Source organism: Amphiura filiformis, chromosome 18 (genome assembly GCF_039555335.1).
Source record: "Amphiura filiformis chromosome 18, Afil_fr2py, whole genome shotgun sequence".
Classification (NCBI taxonomy): domain Eukaryota; kingdom Metazoa; phylum Echinodermata; class Ophiuroidea; order Amphilepidida; family Amphiuridae; genus Amphiura; species Amphiura filiformis.
In genome coordinates this window covers 27832566-27853155 of record NC_092645.1, presented here as the reverse complement: position 1 = coordinate 27853155, position 20590 = coordinate 27832566, and the positions used below count along the sequence as shown (strand labels likewise).

The 20590-nt window shown below is 37.6% G+C and overlaps 1 protein-coding gene across 1 annotated transcript in view; it reads right to left on the bottom strand.

The window, feature by feature from the left end:
• Window positions 1–20590, bottom strand: part of LOC140140082 (protein EFR3 homolog B-like) — a 34783-nt gene that overhangs the window by 1295 nt on the left and 12898 nt on the right. The window contains exons 8-18 of the mRNA XM_072161901.1: window positions 19570–19648; window positions 18472–18607; window positions 16540–16695; window positions 15253–15385; window positions 13548–13690; window positions 12718–12875; window positions 11928–12089; window positions 4274–4405; window positions 3623–3705; window positions 2815–2939; window positions 1458–1543 (exon numbers count right to left, since the gene is read on the bottom strand). Coding sequence (XP_072018002.1) covers window positions 1458–1543; window positions 2815–2939; window positions 3623–3705; window positions 4274–4405; window positions 11928–12089; window positions 12718–12875; window positions 13548–13690; window positions 15253–15385; window positions 16540–16695; window positions 18472–18607; window positions 19570–19648 — 1393 coding nt within the window. The remainder of the gene's footprint in view (window positions 1–1457; window positions 1544–2814; window positions 2940–3622; window positions 3706–4273; window positions 4406–11927; window positions 12090–12717; window positions 12876–13547; window positions 13691–15252; window positions 15386–16539; window positions 16696–18471; window positions 18608–19569; window positions 19649–20590) is intronic.

Sequence of the window (20590 nt, the reverse complement as noted above, 5' to 3'; positions counted from 1 at the left end):
GTAGGATCTGGCAGACTTCTAGAATTTAGGGGCATTACGGTTAGTAAAGATCACAGGTTGAGCCAGGTTGTGAGGCTCTGCCCCCATGCCTGGACACAGGACAAAAATAAAGAGTGCCCATGTGATCAGGAGCACTCATGAGAGCCAATTCATTGCAGGACAGGGTTGGTGAACGTCATAAGTGGGAAGCAGGGGCCCAGTGTAGGCCTCTCCCTGTGAATATAGCTCAGGGCGCATTGTGCTAGCCCTATTATATAGCCCATCCTTCTAGATGCATTACAAAATGGTAGACATCTTATATGGCCATGGATTAGGACAAGCAAGCAGAATGGCAGCTACCGTACTGTTTATAATAAATGTTCCCCCTCTAATAAACACCCCCCCTCCAATATTTCTGTGAAAAATTGACAAAAATGCAAACATTTCTATGTCATATTGTGTGAGTGAGCTTAAAAAAAAATTACATGTACAAACCCTATTATGGCTCGCCAGAAACCTTCTGGATTTCTCAAAGCGATTGATGTTGTTATTGATCTATCTGCTTGGAGGGGGAATCTCGGCCGGATGTTATTGAAGATTTCTAGCGAAACTGTCAGCAGAAAAACGTAAGTTTTTGCCTACTAATGGTAGAATTTCACCATCTTGCTTGATGATGCACTTACAGATGTAATTCTTTTGTATTTACCACAAAAATGTCATTTTCCACTCAATTTCTGTATGTGGGCAGCGCCATGAAAATAGCATTAGTATAGTACTAAATCCCTCCTGTCTACAGGAGCACCATCGGGAAATTGAACCAGATTTTCAAGTTTGTTCATTGACAACTCACTTGCAATAAATGCCCCCCCCCCTTTGGAAAAATGCAATGCCCCCGGGGCATTTATTACAAACAATACAGTATATGTAAATAAGGACATTGATGTTTACATCTGTGATGTCATTTCCCCACAGAAGAGATGGTTAAATATGTAATATCAGCCAGTTTCACTCTCTTATCTCATATCTTGATTTCACCTTTTTACAAAATCCATGTTCAGCAGATGTTAATGATAGGCCTAAAATTAACCTACTGTAGCTGAGACTTAGGGAAGCTTGTGGATTACAAGTCGATATGAATATAATAATATATTTCAAGCCTGCTTCAATGTGTCTATGAGGGTTGTGCGCCAGCCCCATAGAATTAGAGAAGGAGAGGCGGTACTCCCTATACCGATACGTTCAATCGCATCATCAGCTATGGGCAGAAGATTGGGGGTTAGGGTCTTTGCCGACAGTGCGCGGAGATCAACAAAAACAATTCTCATCTCATCTTTAACGTCCTGGTATCGCATGCATGTCGCATCAAATGCGCCCACCATCCATGTCGCTTTTGCATGACAACCATTGCCTCGAGCGCATTCCAAGGGAAACCGAATACCCCTAAGCCCTCACACACCACCCATGAGGATGCAACTTACCCTTGCAGCAGTTGGGGAAGACTGTGCAGACTCTGCTAAGTCAATATGAATAGATCCCAAGTCGGCTGCACTGTGTGGACGAGGCTCTGAAAAAGAAAATAACCTCAATGAAGTAAAAAATAGGGAAACAACAGCTTCATAAAGGCTATCTGCTTGCTTTGCAATATTATGAAGAATAGGAGTTCAAATGGAAAGTCGATGAATGCCATTTTCAACCTTTTAAGTTGAAGACCATCAACATCTGCGCTATAATGCTAGCTTAACTGACACCCTACTTTAAAAATTCTGAAGTAGATTAATAAAACTATGATCAAAAGTAACACATATTTTTTTATCATTATCTTTATATTTCATCAGTTATATTTTCCTATAATATTTCAAATTGAGAAAAATGGATATATTGGTTTTTGCATCAGAACTTTTCATGTGAATTCACATTTTTGTAGAAAAATATGATATTTCAGCACCATTAATTGTTTTGAACAACAAGATGATATTAAATCATAATAATAATAATAAACCATCATTTTATACAGTATAAATTGGGCTAATGCAGTTGAAATCCATACTCACCATCCCCCCCCCCCATGGAAGACATGGCCTTTAAAATCTTCCACACAGGGAGTGTGAATTTCAAATGAGGTTACCTGAATGAACGGGTGACTCCATCGAGTAAGTACATAATGCAATGCACTACAGTAAGCCAAATAATTAAGGTACCAGTTATGTTCATCACTTGTATATCCTAAACAAAGACAGATATGTCATAATGGAACCAACAGCCAATAGCTACATCTTTTAGCTCTAATTTAAGAACTCATTTGTTGAAATAGTTCAAGAAATATCCACACGACGATCCAAAAACTCAAGGAAGATGCTAATTTAAAAGTTTGCTCCATATGATGCCCTATTGATTTGTACACAACGTGTTCGCGAACTGGCGCCATGCTTCCATTGATTAGCATGTTAAAACTAGTGTCATGCTTTCATTGATTAGAACACAAAATTGCAACTTTTGATTTTGATTCTTCATTAGTTTTAGATCACCGTTTCTTTAATTCTCAACCAAATTGAACAAATAAAGTCTTAAATCAGAGCTAAAGAGTACAGGTATTGGCTGCTTGTTTTATAATCTTACATATTTTTCTTTATTTAGGATATACAGGGGTGAACACAACTGGTACCTTAATTTTTGGCTAACTGTATTTTTCGAGGGGCAGGGGTATACAAATTATTTTCTTTATGTATTGAATGTCCCTGGCATGTAGATGGTCTTTTCAAAATAAAAAGTCCCAAAGGTCTGTAACAGGGGGTGGATGGATTTCACCTGGAATAGCCCATTAGTAAATCTACTTACCATTATGTTCATGTACATATGGCATTGCTAGCCTTGAAGCATCTAATCCACTACTACTAAGGGCTTCAGTGATCACCTCATATGAGAATAGGTATTCCTCTGGCAGATTATCAAGATTCAAGGAGCTGTAAAAAATACCATATCAAAGTTATGAATGCACACCAATAAATGTGACCTGCTATGAAATGAGCGTAAAGTCGCAAGTTGGTAGTTTTGAGACGTCCTGACGGCTGCATTGGTGTTGTTTCACATGCACCTGTTCAAGCCAATAATATGTCTGTATATCCTTTGTGAATAGGGGCACAATGGGCCATTCACAAAGGACATACTTCTGGCTTGTACAGGTGCATGGCAAACAATGAACATCAGCACCCAGGATGTCTCGAAACTACTAACTTGCGACTTTACGCTCATAAGTTCAAGTAGGAAGTCACAAATAGGAATCCTTCTGTATGGAGACTACATGTACTCCAACAATGAATAACATGACCTTTTGTACGCCTTTCAAATTAAAGTCGGGTTCATTTTTATTACTTCCAGGGTATGTTAGAGCACATAAATTCTTTACAAAACTGCACAAATCTGGTTTACGATGATATTTTAGATTCTCTGATTTAGCAAATTCACTTACATAGTACCTTTAATAATACATCCATCATTACACATATTTTTCACATTTCACCCACTTTGAAACTGATAATCACAATAAAAATTAGGATTTGAAGCACATCAATTTAGCATGAATACGGATACACAACATTTTTTTTAACATTAAAAGGCAGCACGCATCTCGCATCTTGGTTCTTACCTTCCTAAAGTCTGTTTGTTACTTGTCTGAATGTTGATTGGTGGCAGCAACTCTGGAGCTGACTTCTGTCTGGCTTCTATGACCTGCATATGGGCATAACAAAAATTAGAATATAAGCTGCCACCTTAATTAAATCCCCAAGTCTCAAAATTCCCATTTGATTTCAAGTTTTCAACACAGAGAAGAATTATTTTGCAGCAGTGACTTTATTTGCCTACTATTTCAACATTTGCAACAGACATTGGATACTTTTTGCACAAAATGCTTGTCCCAGAGCTAGAGCCTGTATTGACACATCGTCTGCACCCCTATGCAAATCATCCACCCTTAGGGATAAAGTATTTCTCAGAAGAAAATGAAAAAATAAATGCTGTATGCGCATTAAATAAATGCCGCAATGCAATTATTAAATAAATGCATTTTTGTTCTATTTTGATGGCAGAAATTTCTGACTTCTTACCCCTTTTTTTCCTTGGGCCTAAAAATTGATCAAACATTAAGAAAAAAAAAAGTGGGTAGGTAGGTCAGGATTTAAAAAAAAATTGAAATTACCTTTTAAAAATAAAAATATTTAAGGTCGGCAGTACTATATGTAGCAGGATAGGTTAGGTTAATAGGTAACACAACATTAGTTAACACAACATTACTTACAGTCCACACGTGTTGACACAATGCAGGGATGGCAGTCAGCTGACCAATTAGGTTAAAATATCGTCCTATCGTTGCATGGAGGGCGCACTTGTGTGCCGATGGAAGCTTGGATTCAGAGTCGCTTGCCAAACTCTGTAACACAGAAAATGAGGAAACAATATTGTCAAATTGCACGCATGATTTGATCCATGAATCAGACCAAAATCAGAAATTTTGAAAATTGAGTTATTACAGTACATCAACCTGCAACGTTTAGGGTTGTAATTTCATCTAGTCTTCGACATTAAGGGTCACTTATTCGCAGAGTGTTCGTCATCTGATTTCCCAGTACTAAACCAAAAGAAACAAAAAATGAGTTCCATTGTATTCTCTTTATTAGTACCCATACTGAGAAAATTGTCATTACACATTACGCCATTGAAGGGTCCGTTTTAGTGTCTTACGCCATTTGGCGGGTAAACTGTCTAATATCTTACGTCAATAAGGGGTGAAAATTTAGGATCTAACTTTGAGATGCTGTGACAAGCATGGGTATGCACTTTAGTATGCCAGTGACCCCCCCCCCCAAGTAGGCCTATGTAACAAAGATATCTTACCTGTAATGCCAGTGACAATCTGATCAAATCCACTAATATATCCTCTATTCCTAACTCTACAACAAGCAGCGCTATGTATAAAGCTACAGTTCTGTGACTGCTACTCAGTAACAAAGATATCTTACCTGCAATGCCAGTGACAATCTGATCAAGTCCACTAATATATCCTCTATTCCTAACTCTACAACAAGCAGCGCTATGTATAAAGCTACAGTTCTGTGACTGCTACTCAGTAACAAAGATATCTTACCTGCAATGCCAGTGACAATCTGATCAAGTCCACTAATATATCCTCTATTCCTAACTCTACAACAAGCAGCGCTAGTGTACAGTATAAAGCTACAGTTCTGTGACTGCTACTCAGTAACAAAGATATCTTACCTGCAATGCCAGTGACAATCTGATCAAGTCCACTAATATATCCTCTATTCCTAACTCTACAACAAGAAGTGCCAGTGTACAATATAAAGCTACAGTTCTGTGACTGCTACTCAGTAACAAAGATATCTTACCTGCAATGCCAGTGACAATCTGATCAAATCCACTAATATATCCTCTATTCCTAACTCTACAACAAGCAGCGCTAGTGTACAGTATAAAGCTACAGTTCTGTGACTGCTACTCAGTAACAAAGATATCTTACCTGCAATGCCAGTGACAATCTGATCAAGTCCACTAATATATCCTCTATTCCTAACTCTACAACAAGAAGTGTCAGTGTACAGTATAAAGCTACAGTTCTGTGACTGCTACTCAGTAACAAAGATATCTTACCTGCAATGCCAGTGACAATCTGATCAAATCCACTAATATATCCTCTATTCCTAACTCTACAACAAGAAGTGTCAGTGTACAATATAAAGCTACAGTTCTGTGACTGCTACTCAGTAACAAAGATATCTTACCTGCAATGCCAGTGACAATCTGATCAAGTCCACTAATATATCCTCTATTCCTAACTCTACAACAAGAAGTGCCAGTGTACAATATAAAGCTACAGTTCTGTGACTGCTACTCAGTAACAAAGATATCTTACCTGCAATGCCAGTGACAATCTGATCAAATCCACTAATATATCCTCTATTCCTAACTCTACAACAAGCAGCGCTAGTGTACAGTATAAAGCTACAGTTCTGTGACTGCTACTCAGTAACAAAGATATCTTACCTGCAATGCCAGTGACAATCTGATCAAATCCACTAATATATCCTCTATTCCTAACTCTACAACAAGAAGTGTCAGTGTACAATATAAAGCTACAGTTCTGTGACTGCTACTCAGTAACAAAGATATCTTACCTGCAATGCCAGTGACAATCTGATCAAATCCACTAATATATCCTCTATTCCTAACTCTACAACAAGCAGCGCTAGTGTACAGTATAAAGCTAGTTCTGTGACTGCTACTCAGTAACAAAGATATCTTACCTGCAATGCCAGTGACAATCTGATCAAGTCCACTAATATATCCTCTATTCCTAACTCTACAACAAGAAGTGTCAGTGTACAATATAAAGCTACAGTTCTGTGACTGCTACTCAGTAACAAAGATATCTTACCTGCAATGCCAGTGACAATCTGATCAAATCCACTAATATATCCTCTATTCCTAACTCTACAACAAGCAGCGCTAGTGTACAGTATAAAGCTACAGTTCTGTGACTGCTACTCAGTAACAAAGATATCTTACCTGCAATGCCAGTGACAATCTGATCAAGTCCACTAATATATCCTCTATTCCTAACTCTACAACAAGCAGTGTCAGTGTACAATATAAAGCTACAGTTCTGTGACTGCTACTCAGTAACAAAGATATCTTACCTGCAATGCCAGTGACAATCTGATCAAGTCCACTAATATATCCTCTATTCCTAACTCTACAACAAGAAGTGTCAGTGTACAATATAAAGCTACAGTTCTGTGACTGCTACTCAGTAACAAAGATATCTTACCTGCAATGCCAGTGACAATCTGATCAAGTCCACTAATATATCCTCTATTCCTAACTCTACAACAAGAAGTGTCAGTGTACAATATAAAGCTACAGTTCTGTGACTGCTACTCAGTAACAAAGATATCTTACCTGTAATGCCAGTGACAATCTGATCAAGTCCACTAATATATCCTCTATTCCTAACTCTACAACAAGCAGCGCTAGTGTACAGTATAAAGCTACAGTTCTGTGACTGCTACTCAGTAACAAAGATATCTTACCTGCAATGCCAGTGACAATCTGATCAAGTCCACTAATATATCCTCTATTCCTAACTCTACAACAAGAAGTGTCAGTGTACAATATAAAGCTACAGTTCTGTGACTGCTACTCAGTAACAAAGATATCTTACCTGCAATGCCAGTGACAATCTGATCAAATCCACTAATATATCCTCTATTCCTAACTCTACAACAAGCAGCGCCAGTGTACAGTATAAAGCTACAGTTCTGTGACTGCTACTCAGTAACAAAGATATCTTACCTGCAATGCCAGTGACAATCTGATCAAGTCCACTAATATATCCTCTATTCCTAACTCTACAACAAGCAGCGCTAGTGTACAATATAAAGCTACAGTTCTGTGACTGCTACTCAGTAACAAAGATATCTTACCTGCAATGCCAGTGACAATCTGATCAAGTCCACTAATATATCCTCTATTCCTAACTCTACAACAAGAAGTGTCAGTGTACAATATAAAGCTACAGTTCTGTGACTGCTACTCAGTAACAAAGATATCTTACCTGTAATGCCAGTGACAATCTGATCAAGTCCACTAATATATCCTCTATTCCTAACTCTACAACAAGCAGCGCTAGTGTACAGTATAAAGCTACAGTTCTGTGACTGCTACTCAGTAACAAAGATATCTTACCTGCAATGCCAGTGACAATCTGATCAAGTCCACTAATATATCCTCTATTCCTAACTCTACAACAAGAAGTGTCAGTGTACAATATAAAGCTACAGTTCTGTGACTGCTACTCAGTAACAAAGATATCTTACCTGCAATGCCAGTGACAATCTGATCAAGTCCACTAATATATCCTCTATTCCTAACTCTACAACAAGCAGCGCTAGTGTACAGTATAAAGCTACAGTTCTGTGACTGCTACTCAGTAACAAAGATATCTTACCTGTAATGCCAGTGACAATCTGATCAAATCCACTAATATATCCTCTATTCCTAACTCTACAACAAGCAGCGCTATGTATAATATAAAGCTACAGTTCTGTGACTGCTACTCAGTAACACAGATATCTTACCTGTAATGCCAGTGACAATCTGATCAAGTCCACTAATATATCCTCTATTCCTAACTCTACAACAAGCAGCGCTAGTGTACAGTATAAAGCTACAGTTCTGTGACTGCTACTCAGTAACAAAGATATCTTACCTGCAATGCCAGTGACAATCTGATCAAGTCCACTAATATATCCTCTATTCCTAACTCTACAACAAGCAGCGCTAGTGTACAGTATAAAGCTACAGTTCTGTGACTGCTACTCAGTAACACAGATATCTTACCTGTAATGCCAGTGACAATCTGATCAAGTCCACTAATATATCCTCTATTCCTAACTCTACAACAAGCAGCGCTAGTGTACAGTATAAAGCTACAGTTCTGTGACTGCTACTCAGTAACAAAGATATCTTACCTGCAATGCCAGTGACAATCTGATCAAATCCACTAATATATCCTCTATTCCTAACTCTACAACAAGAAGTGCCAGTGTACAATATAAAGCTACAGTTCTGTGACTGCTACTCAGTAACAAAGATATCTTACCTGTAATGCCAGTGACAATCTGATCAAATCCACTAATATATCCTCTATTCCTAACTCTACAACAAGCAGCGCTAGTGTACAATATAAAGCTACAGTTCTGTGACTGCTACTCAGTAACAAAGATATCTTACCTGCAATGCCAGTGACAATCTGATCAAGTCCACTAATATATCCTCTATTCCTAACTCTACAACAAGAAGTGTCAGTGTACAATATAAAGCTACAGTTCTGTGACTGCTACTCAGTAACAAAGATATCTTACCTGCAATGCCAGTGACAATCTGATCAAATCCACTAATATATCCTCTATTCCTAACTCTACAACAAGCAGCGCCAGTGTACAGTATAAAGCTACAGTTCTGTGACTGCTACTCAGTAACAAAGATATCTTACCTGCAATGCCAGTGACAATCTGATCAAGTCCACTAATATATCCTCTATTCCTAACTCTACAACAAGCAGCGCTAGTGTACAATATAAAGCTACAGTTCTGTGACTGCTACTCAGTAACAAAGATATCTTACCTGCAATGCCAGTGACAATCTGATCAAGTCCACTAATATATCCTCTATTCCTAACTCTACAACAAGAAGTGTCAGTGTACAATATAAAGCTACAGTTCTGTGACTGCTACTCAGTAACAAAGATATCTTACCTGTAATGCCAGTGACAATCTGATCAAGTCCACTAATATATCCTCTATTCCTAACTCTACAACAAGCAGCGCTAGTGTACAGTATAAAGCTACAGTTCTGTGACTGCTACTCAGTAACAAAGATATCTTACCTGCAATGCCAGTGACAATCTGATCAAGTCCACTAATATATCCTCTATTCCTAACTCTACAACAAGAAGTGTCAGTGTACAATATAAAGCTACAGTTCTGTGACTGCTACTCAGTAACAAAGATATCTTACCTGCAATGCCAGTGACAATCTGATCAAGTCCACTAATATATCCTCTATTCCTAACTCTACAACAAGAAGTGCCAGTGTACAATATAAAGCTACAGTTCTGTGACTGCTACTCAGTAACAAAGATATCTTACCTGCAATGCCAGTGACAATCTGATCAAATCCACTAATATATCCTCTATTCCTAACTCTACAACAAGAAGTGTCAGTGTACAATATAAAGCTACAGTTCTGTGACTGCTACTCAGTAACAAAGATATCTTACCTGTAATGCCAGTGACAATCTGATCAAATCCACTAATATATCCTCTATTCCTAACTCTACAACAAGCAGCGCTATGTATAATATAAAGCTACAGTTCTGTGACTGCTACTCAGTAACAAAGATATCTTACCTGCAATGCCAGTGACAATCTGATCAAGTCCACTAATATATCCTCTATTCCTAACTCTACAACAAGAAGTGTCAGTGTACAATATAAAGCTACAGTTCTGTGACTGCTACTCAGTAACAAAGATATCTTACCTGCAATGCCAGTGACAATCTGATCAAGTCCACTAATATATCCTCTATTCCTAACTCTACAACAAGAAGTGTCAGTGTACAATATAAAGCTACAGTTCTGTGACTGCTACTCAGTAACAAAGATATCTTACCTGTAATGCCAGTGACAATCTGATCAAGTCCACTAATATATCCTCTATTCCTAACTCTACAACAAGCAGCGCTAGTGTACAGTATAAAGCTACAGTTCTGTGACTGCTACTCAGTAACAAAGATATCTTACCTGCAATGCCAGTGACAATCTGATCAAGTCCACTAATATATCCTCTATTCCTAACTCTACAACAAGCAGCGCTAGTGTACAGTATAAAGCTACAGTTCTGTGACTGCTACTCAGTAACAAAGATATCTTACCTGCAATGCCAGTGACAATCTGATCAAGTCCACTAATATATCCTCTATTCCTAACTCTACAACAAGCAGCGCTAGTGTACAGTATAAAGCTACAGTTCTGTGACTGCTACTCAGTAACACAGATATCTTACCTGTAATGCCAGTGACAATCTGATCAAGTCCACTAATATATCCTCTATTCCTAACTCTACAACAAGCAGCGCTAGTGTACAGTATAAAGCTACAGTTCTGTGACTGCTACTCAGTAACAAAGATATCTTACCTGCAATGCCAGTGACAATCTGATCAAATCCACTAATATATCCTCTATTCCTAACTCTACAACAAGAAGTGCCAGTGTACAATATAAAGCTACAGTTCTGTGACTGCTACTCAGTAACAAAGATATCTTACCTGCAATGCCAGTGACAATCTGATCAAGTCCACTAATATATCCTCTATTCCTAACTCTACAACAAGCAGCGCTAGTGTACAGTATAAAGCTACAGTTCTGTGACTGCTACTCAGTAACAAAGATATCTTACCTGCAATGCCAGTGACAATCTGATCAAGTCCACTAATATATCCTCTATTCCTAACTCTACAACAAGAAGTGCCAGTGTACAATATAAAGCTACAGTTCTGTGACTGCTACTCAGTAACAAAGATATCTTACCTGCAATGCCAGTGACAATCTGATCAAGTCCACTAATATATCCTCTATTCCTAACTCTACAACAAGCAGCGCTAGTGTACAATATAAAGCTACAGTTCTGTGACTGCTACTCAGTAACAAAGATATCTTACCTGCAATGCCAGTGACAATCTGATCAAGTCCACTAATATATCCTCTATTCCTAACTCTACAACAAGCAGTGCCAGTGTACAATATAAAGCTACAGTTCTGTGACTGCTACTCAGTAACAAAGATATCTTACCTGTAATGCCAGTGACAATCTGATCAAGTCCACTAATATATCCTCTATTCCTAACTCTACAACAAGCAGCGCTAGTGTACAATATAAAGCTACAGTTCTGTGACTGCTACTCAGTAACAAAGATATCTTACCTGCAATGCCAGTGACAATCTGATCAAATCCACTAATATATCCTCTATTCCTAACTCTACAACAAGCAGCGCTAGTGTACAGTATAAAGCTACAGTTCTGTGACTGCTACTCAGTAACAAAGATATCTTACCTGCAATGCCAGTGACAATCTGATCAAATCCACCAATATATCCTCTATTCCTAACTCTACAACAAGCAGCGCTAGTGTACAGTATAAAGCTACAGTTCTGTGACTGCTACTCAGTAACAAAGATATCTTACCTGCAATGCCAGTGACAATCTGATCAAGTCCACTAATATATCCTCTATTCCTAACTCTACAACAAGAAGTGTCAGTGTACAGTATAAAGCTACAGTTCTGTGACTGCTACTCAGTAACAAAGATATCTTACCTGCAATGCCAGTGACAATCTGATCAAGTCCACTAATATATCCTCTATTCCTAACTCTACAACAAGAAGTGCCAGTGTACAATATAAAGCTACAAAGTTCTCTGTAGAGTTTTGTGGCCTGGTGAGATTCTCATATATGTGCCATTGTATATCAGCTCCATTCTGTAAGAAATATAGGAAAGCACATTGTATTTAAGTCATGATATGTGATTTGCTCTGAGTCCACATGAACGTACTCCATTTTCCTTGAATTGGTGCATGATTGTAATACTCCATGGTGTACTAAAATACCATGTAAAACACTAAGCCTAAAGTGGCTTATTCCTTGGGTTAGTGTTAGCTATAGTAAATCCTTGGGTTAGGGTTAGCTGTAGTACAAATGTCCCCCAGTCAGAACTCTTACCCCCTACCCAGTAAAAAAACCCAAATTATGGAAATTTCCACTTTTTGCTGCAATTTTGTGCAACATTTCTTGATTTTGCCCCTCCTGAAATTCACTTTGCCCCCACCCCAATGCCCACGAAAAAATTCCTGGCACCGCAGCTGCCCTTGGCCAGATGGGCGAGTGCCTGTGCACGGCATCGAACAATTATGGGAGCTTTTACAGTGCTACACATGTATAGGGGTATCACCCCTCTTCTTTTAACATTTACAGATTTTTTATTTTCATATGGCCAAATTTCTGGATAAATATTGATTGATATAGTTCTAATAAGCAGACAACTTCTCTGAAACTTGACCACTTCAGTTGCAAAAAACAAAAACAAATTTCTCACTACCGCATGCATACCTTTCTCATAAATAATATATCTTGTCTAGAAGCCTTCTCAACAGTCAACCCTACTTCGGTGATGTCTTTGGAAATCTCACAATTACGATGCAGTTTCTTTGTGTTGGAATGACGATCCAGTAAAGTGTGGAAAATTTCTTGAACAACTAGCCGAATTTCTGAAAGAATGCAAGAAGAGATTATTATAAGATATATCGCAGAGAAATTCACCAGCATCGGCGGATCGTGCTGTTTTTTTTCACTTACGTTCTTACCCGATGCCCAATAAACTTAGATCCAAAAGTCCACCTATCACCCAAAAGCCCCCATTTTTGTTATATTTTCCTCTCACCTAAGCAAAGTTCCCTTACTTTGAAAGAATCCACCTTAGACCTGATGAGAGTGTCCCCCCCCACGGTAGCATATTTGTCAGTATGTGGTGAGCAAAACGATATGTTTGTAACATGGTTCATAATCAAGCTACTAATGCAATTGGCTATTAATTAGAGATATGCAAAATAAATATAGTGGTTTGTAACCACAAGGCTCTACTGGCCGTTATGATAAAATCTAAGAATATTTACTTACTTGACCAGAGACGGCCTCTTGACCTTAAAATTAATTACCTTGCAAAATTATGCCTTTCAATTTCAAGAAAAAAATAATTGGAACTTAACTTTTCTGACCTGATGACCTTAATATTACCACGATAAAAATTAACTTATAATGCCGACCAATTTTACCAAGTTTCATGACAATCCATTTATCTTTACTTATTTGATCCCAGATAACCTATAATGACCTTGACAAAATCCAACTTCTAACTTGATTTGTCTTCAATGTTAATTTACCTGAACTGCGTACAATGGACATGTTCAGCAATGGCTGCAGAAATGATGCCGGGAATGTTGTTGCCAATGAAACTGTGGAATATTGATTAGCGACTTCCAGCAAACTTTTCAGTAGTCTGTTTTGAAGAAGGATATCTCCTTCCCTATCAAATAAACACAACAAAATATTTTTAGCAACAAAATCGAAATCAAAATTGTCCTCTACCTATAGACGAATCCGACGAGCCAAGTGATGGTCAGGGTTAAGTCGGCCATAGCTGGGGGCCATACGCGCCAAACTAGCTTAGTTCGTTTGGATTGCGATCCAATATGCCCACTATCGCAAGCGCATTGGAGTGCGTCGCACTTGCGCAGCATCATGGGAGCCTGTGGTACTGGCGTGGCGTAAAATGGATGGAAGCCCCCAGCTTTGGCCGCCATTGAGGTGTAGGAATGTGTCAAGTCGGATTCGTGAATATTATACAAATACTACATACTTTGAAGGGAAATAGGGAAAACTATTTTTCCAGAGGTACCCTAAACCAGGAGGGTGACAGGAGATAGGCTCAAAGCCAGTACCTCATGAAAAACAATTGCCATAATTCCCCAATATAAAACATGTTCTATTTGTTTTATTACTCTGAACTTAGGCTATGGGGATGAGGTTGTCATGTAGATAGGGAAAACTATCACACATGGTTATGTCGTTTGCGATTGACCAATAAAGTGGCATGATTTACTCATGAATATTTATGAGGTGTAATCATTTAAGGTATCACTAGGATCTCAAACATCATCATCAGTCAGTACACAGTACTTTAACCTCAGTATGATTGTACATTCATAGAATGACCTTTGAATGTGTTGGGTACTGAAACTCATACTCCAAGAGTTGAGGTCAGATTTTGAGTTTAGGTTACTGAATTGTGTAACTGTAAATGAGACTTTTACAGCTCATAGTGTATATATCGAATAACAGACTACTACAGACCATGTATCAACAGCCAAAGTCCCTGTGCATTGTATGCTGTAAATTCTTGCATATTCATGAGGGCCGTTTGTTCTATCGTGCCGTGTCTAGTCACACCAGCGTTGCGTGCCTTCACGTATATGCTCTAGAGTGTTGTGTGCCATCGCGATTCGCGATAGACCGTAAAAATATGCGGTGAGTACGTAGAGGTTTTGCCTGTCGCATTTTGTAGAACAATCGGCCCTCATTATTGGGTGATGCCGAGACTTTGACTGCTTGTACGCAGTCTGTTATCTTTTTCGTCCATGATCGGTATGCTGTCAAGGTTTGCCAACACAGAGAGGGATCCTGAACATTGCTGCTGACTTTCAACAGCAAGCCATTCAGTTTATTTATTCCTAGCTATTATGTTAAAAGGGAACACCGACAAGCGATTCCTTTTGATATAAGGCATGAGAATGGCTTTTTTTGAAAACTGCCTGAGAAAGCATGTGAATTTGGCCTTAAAAGGCCCAAAACGTGTTGCAAAAAATAAAAATGCGTAAATTTGGACAATAAAGCTGCCTGAATTCAGGCAAAAACCTGAAAATTCTCAGGCCTGTGATATGGATGTACACATACCAAACATGTGTACATGTGTTTTTCAGTGTTCACTGGCCGACCTGACAGTATTCTTTTATTGTTCCCCATTTATAATTTAAGAAGCAAGATAAGTAAGGAACCAAATTCAAGTTGCACCTTCCATGCTATACTTACTCATTCATTTCTACGACAGTATCATTGTCATCCTCTTCACGGATACTCCTCCTATTGGGTAATGGTACCTTGCCCATGATGAACATCATGATTTCTATCTTCTGGTAATCTGGTAAGATACTGGCAAATACACCTGATAATACAAAAAAATAAAAAAATAAAAATAAATTCAAATAATGACAAATTGGTATCATTTATGTACCAGCAAAGATTCCGCTTATATTTTTTTTTACATTATTATGTGACCTGCTACCACGAAATCGGAGTAAAGTCGCCGCGACTTTATACTCATTTTGTTGAGTTTGTAGTTTCGAGATATTTGGTCTGACTAAGTTGATGTTCTTTGTTTGCCGCCACCTGTACAAGCCAGTAGTATCATCTTTCGTGAATAGCCCATAATTGTGCCCCCATTCACAAAGGACATACAGACATACTTAGTGGCTTTAACAGGTGAGTGAACACCAACGCAGTAGCCAGCATTTTGAGTGACTAACACCTTGCGACTTTATGGTAATTATGTGCTAGCAGGTCACATATAAATCAGAGCAAAGATTCATAGAGCTCAATGCATATAAATGTCTACAGGCAACCTGCCAAATGGATTAATTATTATCACAAAGGCGACCTAAAAAAATGTCACACTGGCATTCTCCTCAAATTGAACAAAAAATATATGTGTTGTTGTCCACCAAAATATTTTGGTGGAAGCAAGAGGAATAAAATGCACGCTACAAGTTGTTGTTTTTTCACTCACATTTTATAATTAAATCAATCCACTTCCGAGCTTTAAAAAAACACAGATTTTACAAGCTTACAGAAAGAAATGGCAAAATGGTCCACCAGATATAGGTTTAATTTGGGCTGTCGCCTATCTCCATTCATTTGTGTTATCCAACCCATCAGACAATGTAGGGCAACCCAGCATTGTTGCAGGTGCCCATTGTCAATGTGGCAACAACCCAGGTCGGCAATGATACGGTATCGTCATGTTTGATGTCGCTATTGAGTTAGCACATAATCATGAAATCTTCACAAACAATTCTAAATGTGAAAATTATTAAATTAAACTTCTAAAAATTAAACTTCTAATTAAATTCTAAATGTGTTATGTGTTGCTAAAGCAAAATTTTGTTTTCTAAATCGTTGGGGTTCAACATCCCAATATATGTAAGTATGTTGTTTTTCAATTTCTAATTACTTTTAAGTGGCATGTCAGCCTTGTAGTTTCCTCAGCCCTGTATGTCATGTGGTGTGTGTTCTATATACTGCCTGATGTGACTATCTTACCTATAGTGTCAATAATCCCCTCCTCAAATAGCATTTCTTCGCTATACATCATCATCTGACTGGATCGTTGTTCACCGTTCTGATTCGACAACCTCTGATCAACAGATGATCTCAGATGGCGCAATAAGGAGTTGAAAATCTCTAAGACAGATGGACCTGTAATAGGAAATATAAAATAATGCAGGAGGCAATATTACAAATATTTGTGAAATGTGACCCGATTTATTAGTCCACTCAGGGTAATGTCGGCAAATACAAAACTGAGATATTAGCCAGAGATAGGTTAGGCTTATATTTATTAGATTACAAACATGTAAAAATGTTGTAACATTAATTACAAACATGGGGTATGGACCATGCACATAAATCCTGGGGTGGGGGACAGGAGGGACATGTCCACCTACCTTTTGGCAAATGACCCATTTTTTGTTCTTTTCGGCCACTTTTTAACAATTCAGGCCGAATGTCCCTCCACACATTTCAAGATGGATTGACGGATGCTAATTTTATTCATTTTTAATTTTTATTAATTGATAGTATCATTAACAACTCTGGTTACCTATCCCACACAAAGCAAATTTTCCATAATTTTAAAACACTAAATATCTTTGACATAAATAAATTACAAACAGGTCTCTTTATGTACCGCTATGAGAACAAAACCCTTCCAAAATCATTCTCCAACTTTCTTTTAAAACACAGTGACATTCACAACTACAACACTAGACATGCTGAGCATTTTACTACAGTTAAACACACATCTAATTTAATCAAATACTCGATTAAAGTATCTGGACCTAAAACCTGGAATGGATTAAACAAAGATATAATAAACTCAAAGAATATATTAAGCTTCAAAACTAGCTTGAAGGACCGCCTGATTAAAAAGTACTTATCTAAATAAAATAAACCTATTATATAATTTTCAAGTATCATATATCATTTTCTTTCATCTTATAAATAGTTCAATATGTTTTAAACAAATACTGCCGTCAAATCCCGATGTTGGTTTTGGCTATAGGCCTCGGTACCGTGCACGCATGCGCTTATTTTAAATAGGCCTATTTGAAATCGATCCACTACATTGTCAACTTTTTTGGTTTTTGACTGCTACTGCATTGTATTATCCCTGTCCTGATTGATCCTTTCGCGCCCTGCCCTGTCTCGTCTTGTCCTGTCTTGTACTGTTCTGTCTTGTCATGTTCACCCCCTCCCTATTCTAATATTTCACTTTCAAATTTGCTAAGGTGGGACCAGCCTTAAAGCCCTTTGGGCTTATTTGGCCTCTCCTTCACATGTTTTTTTTTTTCACCCTTTCATATTATTCTCTTTCGCTTTCAAAATCTACTGAGTTACTGGTACTTTAATTAACTTTTTGTACAAATTAAATTTGTATCATTAATTGAATTGCTATTTAATCATAATCTTATGTGTAAATATTTTTATATAAATTTGTCCTACTATATATAATTTCGGAAATTGCGATTGTGATTTGTAATATAACCATTTAATTCTGTACTATCCTTCAGATACATTTCATTATGTTACCAACTTAATTAAATTTGTTTTTGTTATTGATGCTTAAATTTTGTATATAATACATATTATATATATGATTTTGGAAATATTGTTATCTATATATATGTGAAATCATGTGTGAATAAATTGAATGAATGAATGAATGAATGAATAGTAGAGTTTTATATCAGTTTACATGCTGCTAGGGTTTTCTCGTTGCCTAATATACATCTTCAGGGGTCTCACAGATTTTCAATTTTAAAATTCCATATAGTGACTTCAAAATGACCTAATCACACAATTCCAGTTGATAATAAAACAACATATTTAAAAGTGGCTCCAACCACCCTTTATTGAGCCCATTTAACTTTGGTCCTTACACTAATGTACATGTGGCAACTACATGTAACTTACCAACAGCTCCATCTGCTGCAATGGCAACAGTCTCCTTCAACACTCCCACCATGCTGCGCTTTATTTGCGGTGTATTCTTCATATTTTCATCCAGATGCAGCAACAAGAAATGCGGAGTGACGTAACGGTACTGAGACTGTAGATGGAATGCGTAACGGAATGTAAATTAGTCAGTAAAAATAGTCATTAACTTGTGGACAGTCACAAAACTGCCAAAACCGCAGCAAATCAAGATACCGTCATGGCTTCTGAGGAAGTACAGGTTCTCATGGCAAAAGACATTTACATTTTAGAACATTAGGCTATTCTGTTGATATCTATATAATACACTCCCTATAAAAGACATCTTAACCATTATTGCTAAATCTAACAAAAACTAACACAGAAAACCAATGAACACGCATGCCTCCCACATGATCTCATGCCACAATCACTCCTAGTACAGAATCGAAACTCTTGTGGCTACTGATCGTGTGCTTGTCACGCAAGGGGTCTAAGTGACTTCTTTGTTCACCTACACTCCTTTTTCCACTCTTCTTTCCCTTCAGATAGGATAAAAAACCCATGAGGGTGATACGGTTAATCTCCCACGCAGATAGGGGATGTAATTTTCAAATGAAGTCACCTGCAGGTAATTATCCCCATTTTGAAAACTGCACTACCTGCATTGACATTTCAGGGGGGGGGTACTCAGTACAAATGACCAGCCAAACAGGGATGTGCCGCAAACAGGGGTTGCATTTTGGGCCTTTTGGTGTATCAGTTGGGTTAAATTTAAGAGTGTTTGATTGAAACTAGGTATCCCCAGTTAAAAAAAATAGACTGTATAACATTATTTTTTGAGCTACTAACATACAGTGATCACTCTGAGGCTATACAATGTGATTTGGATTAAATTCCCAATGAAAAGATGAATACTTTTGCTAAAATTGCACATTTTTGAGGAAAAAAAAAGATCATTTGGCACCTTGCAGGGAAACTTACTTTCCCTTATTTCTCAGGACCGGACAACCTTTTATCAATTTTACAGTCCGGTCCAATCCTGGAATTATGGCACACCTAAATTCCACAGAGTAAGGCTGCTACATATATACTTACCTGTATAGAGTACATGATAACTTTGAAAGCTTTGATGGCAAAATCATTAGGAACCCACATCTCATGAAGATCCAAATGCCTGCAAAAATAAATCATCAAAAACAGGACAACTTAAAAGCGATGAACAATGGGAACATTGGGCTATTCCAATTGAAATCCATACAACCCCTATGGAGGAGATGACCTTAATCTTCCACATAGGGGGTGTGAATTTCAAATAGAAGTACCTGAATTTGAAATCTACACCACCTGTGTGGAAAATTAAGGTCATGTCTTCCATACAGACATGAGAATGGCTTTTTTGAAAACGCCTGAAAAAAGTGTGCGAATACAGGCTGAAGAAAAATGCATAAATTTGGACAACAAAACTGCCTGAATTCAGGCAAAAGCCTGAAAATTCTCATGTCTGTCAATAGGAGGTGAATTGATTAATGGTATAGACAATCTTCATCAGACACATTGAAACGTAAGACCAATCTCTGCAATCCCCTTCAAAGTAAAAATATTTAAACCTGGAAGGAATAGCTTAAAGTTCTTTGACCTGATCGACAGCCTCATCCCCCATTTTAATTTATCAAAACTGAGATTTTAGTATCAGAAGAAAGCTCATAGTTTCTCATTACCCCAGTGAAATTACCCCAGATATATTTTTCGTTTAAATGGTGTGAACAAAGACATAGTGATTTGTGGTAACCACACTGGAAGTGTATGTACTATCCTATGTTAACTCTACATTTTTTTTTCAAATCCATCTGACATTTACATTTTCAAAAAAAATTGTTTTTTAGCCTTATCAGTTGCAGAGTATGTTAGCACACCTGTACTGTTTTTCATTATATTTTAGATTTTTCATTTTATTTTAGAAAAATGTTCCTTTTATCTTTTCACTAATATAAGGCAGTAAATTTCTTCAGCAATAAGTTTAATGACTGTAAAGGTATTCACACTCGGTGTATTTTTTTGTGCTTTGCTGACTTTGGACAACTTTTTTTTATTAGAATGTTTTTGGGTATCCTTTTCA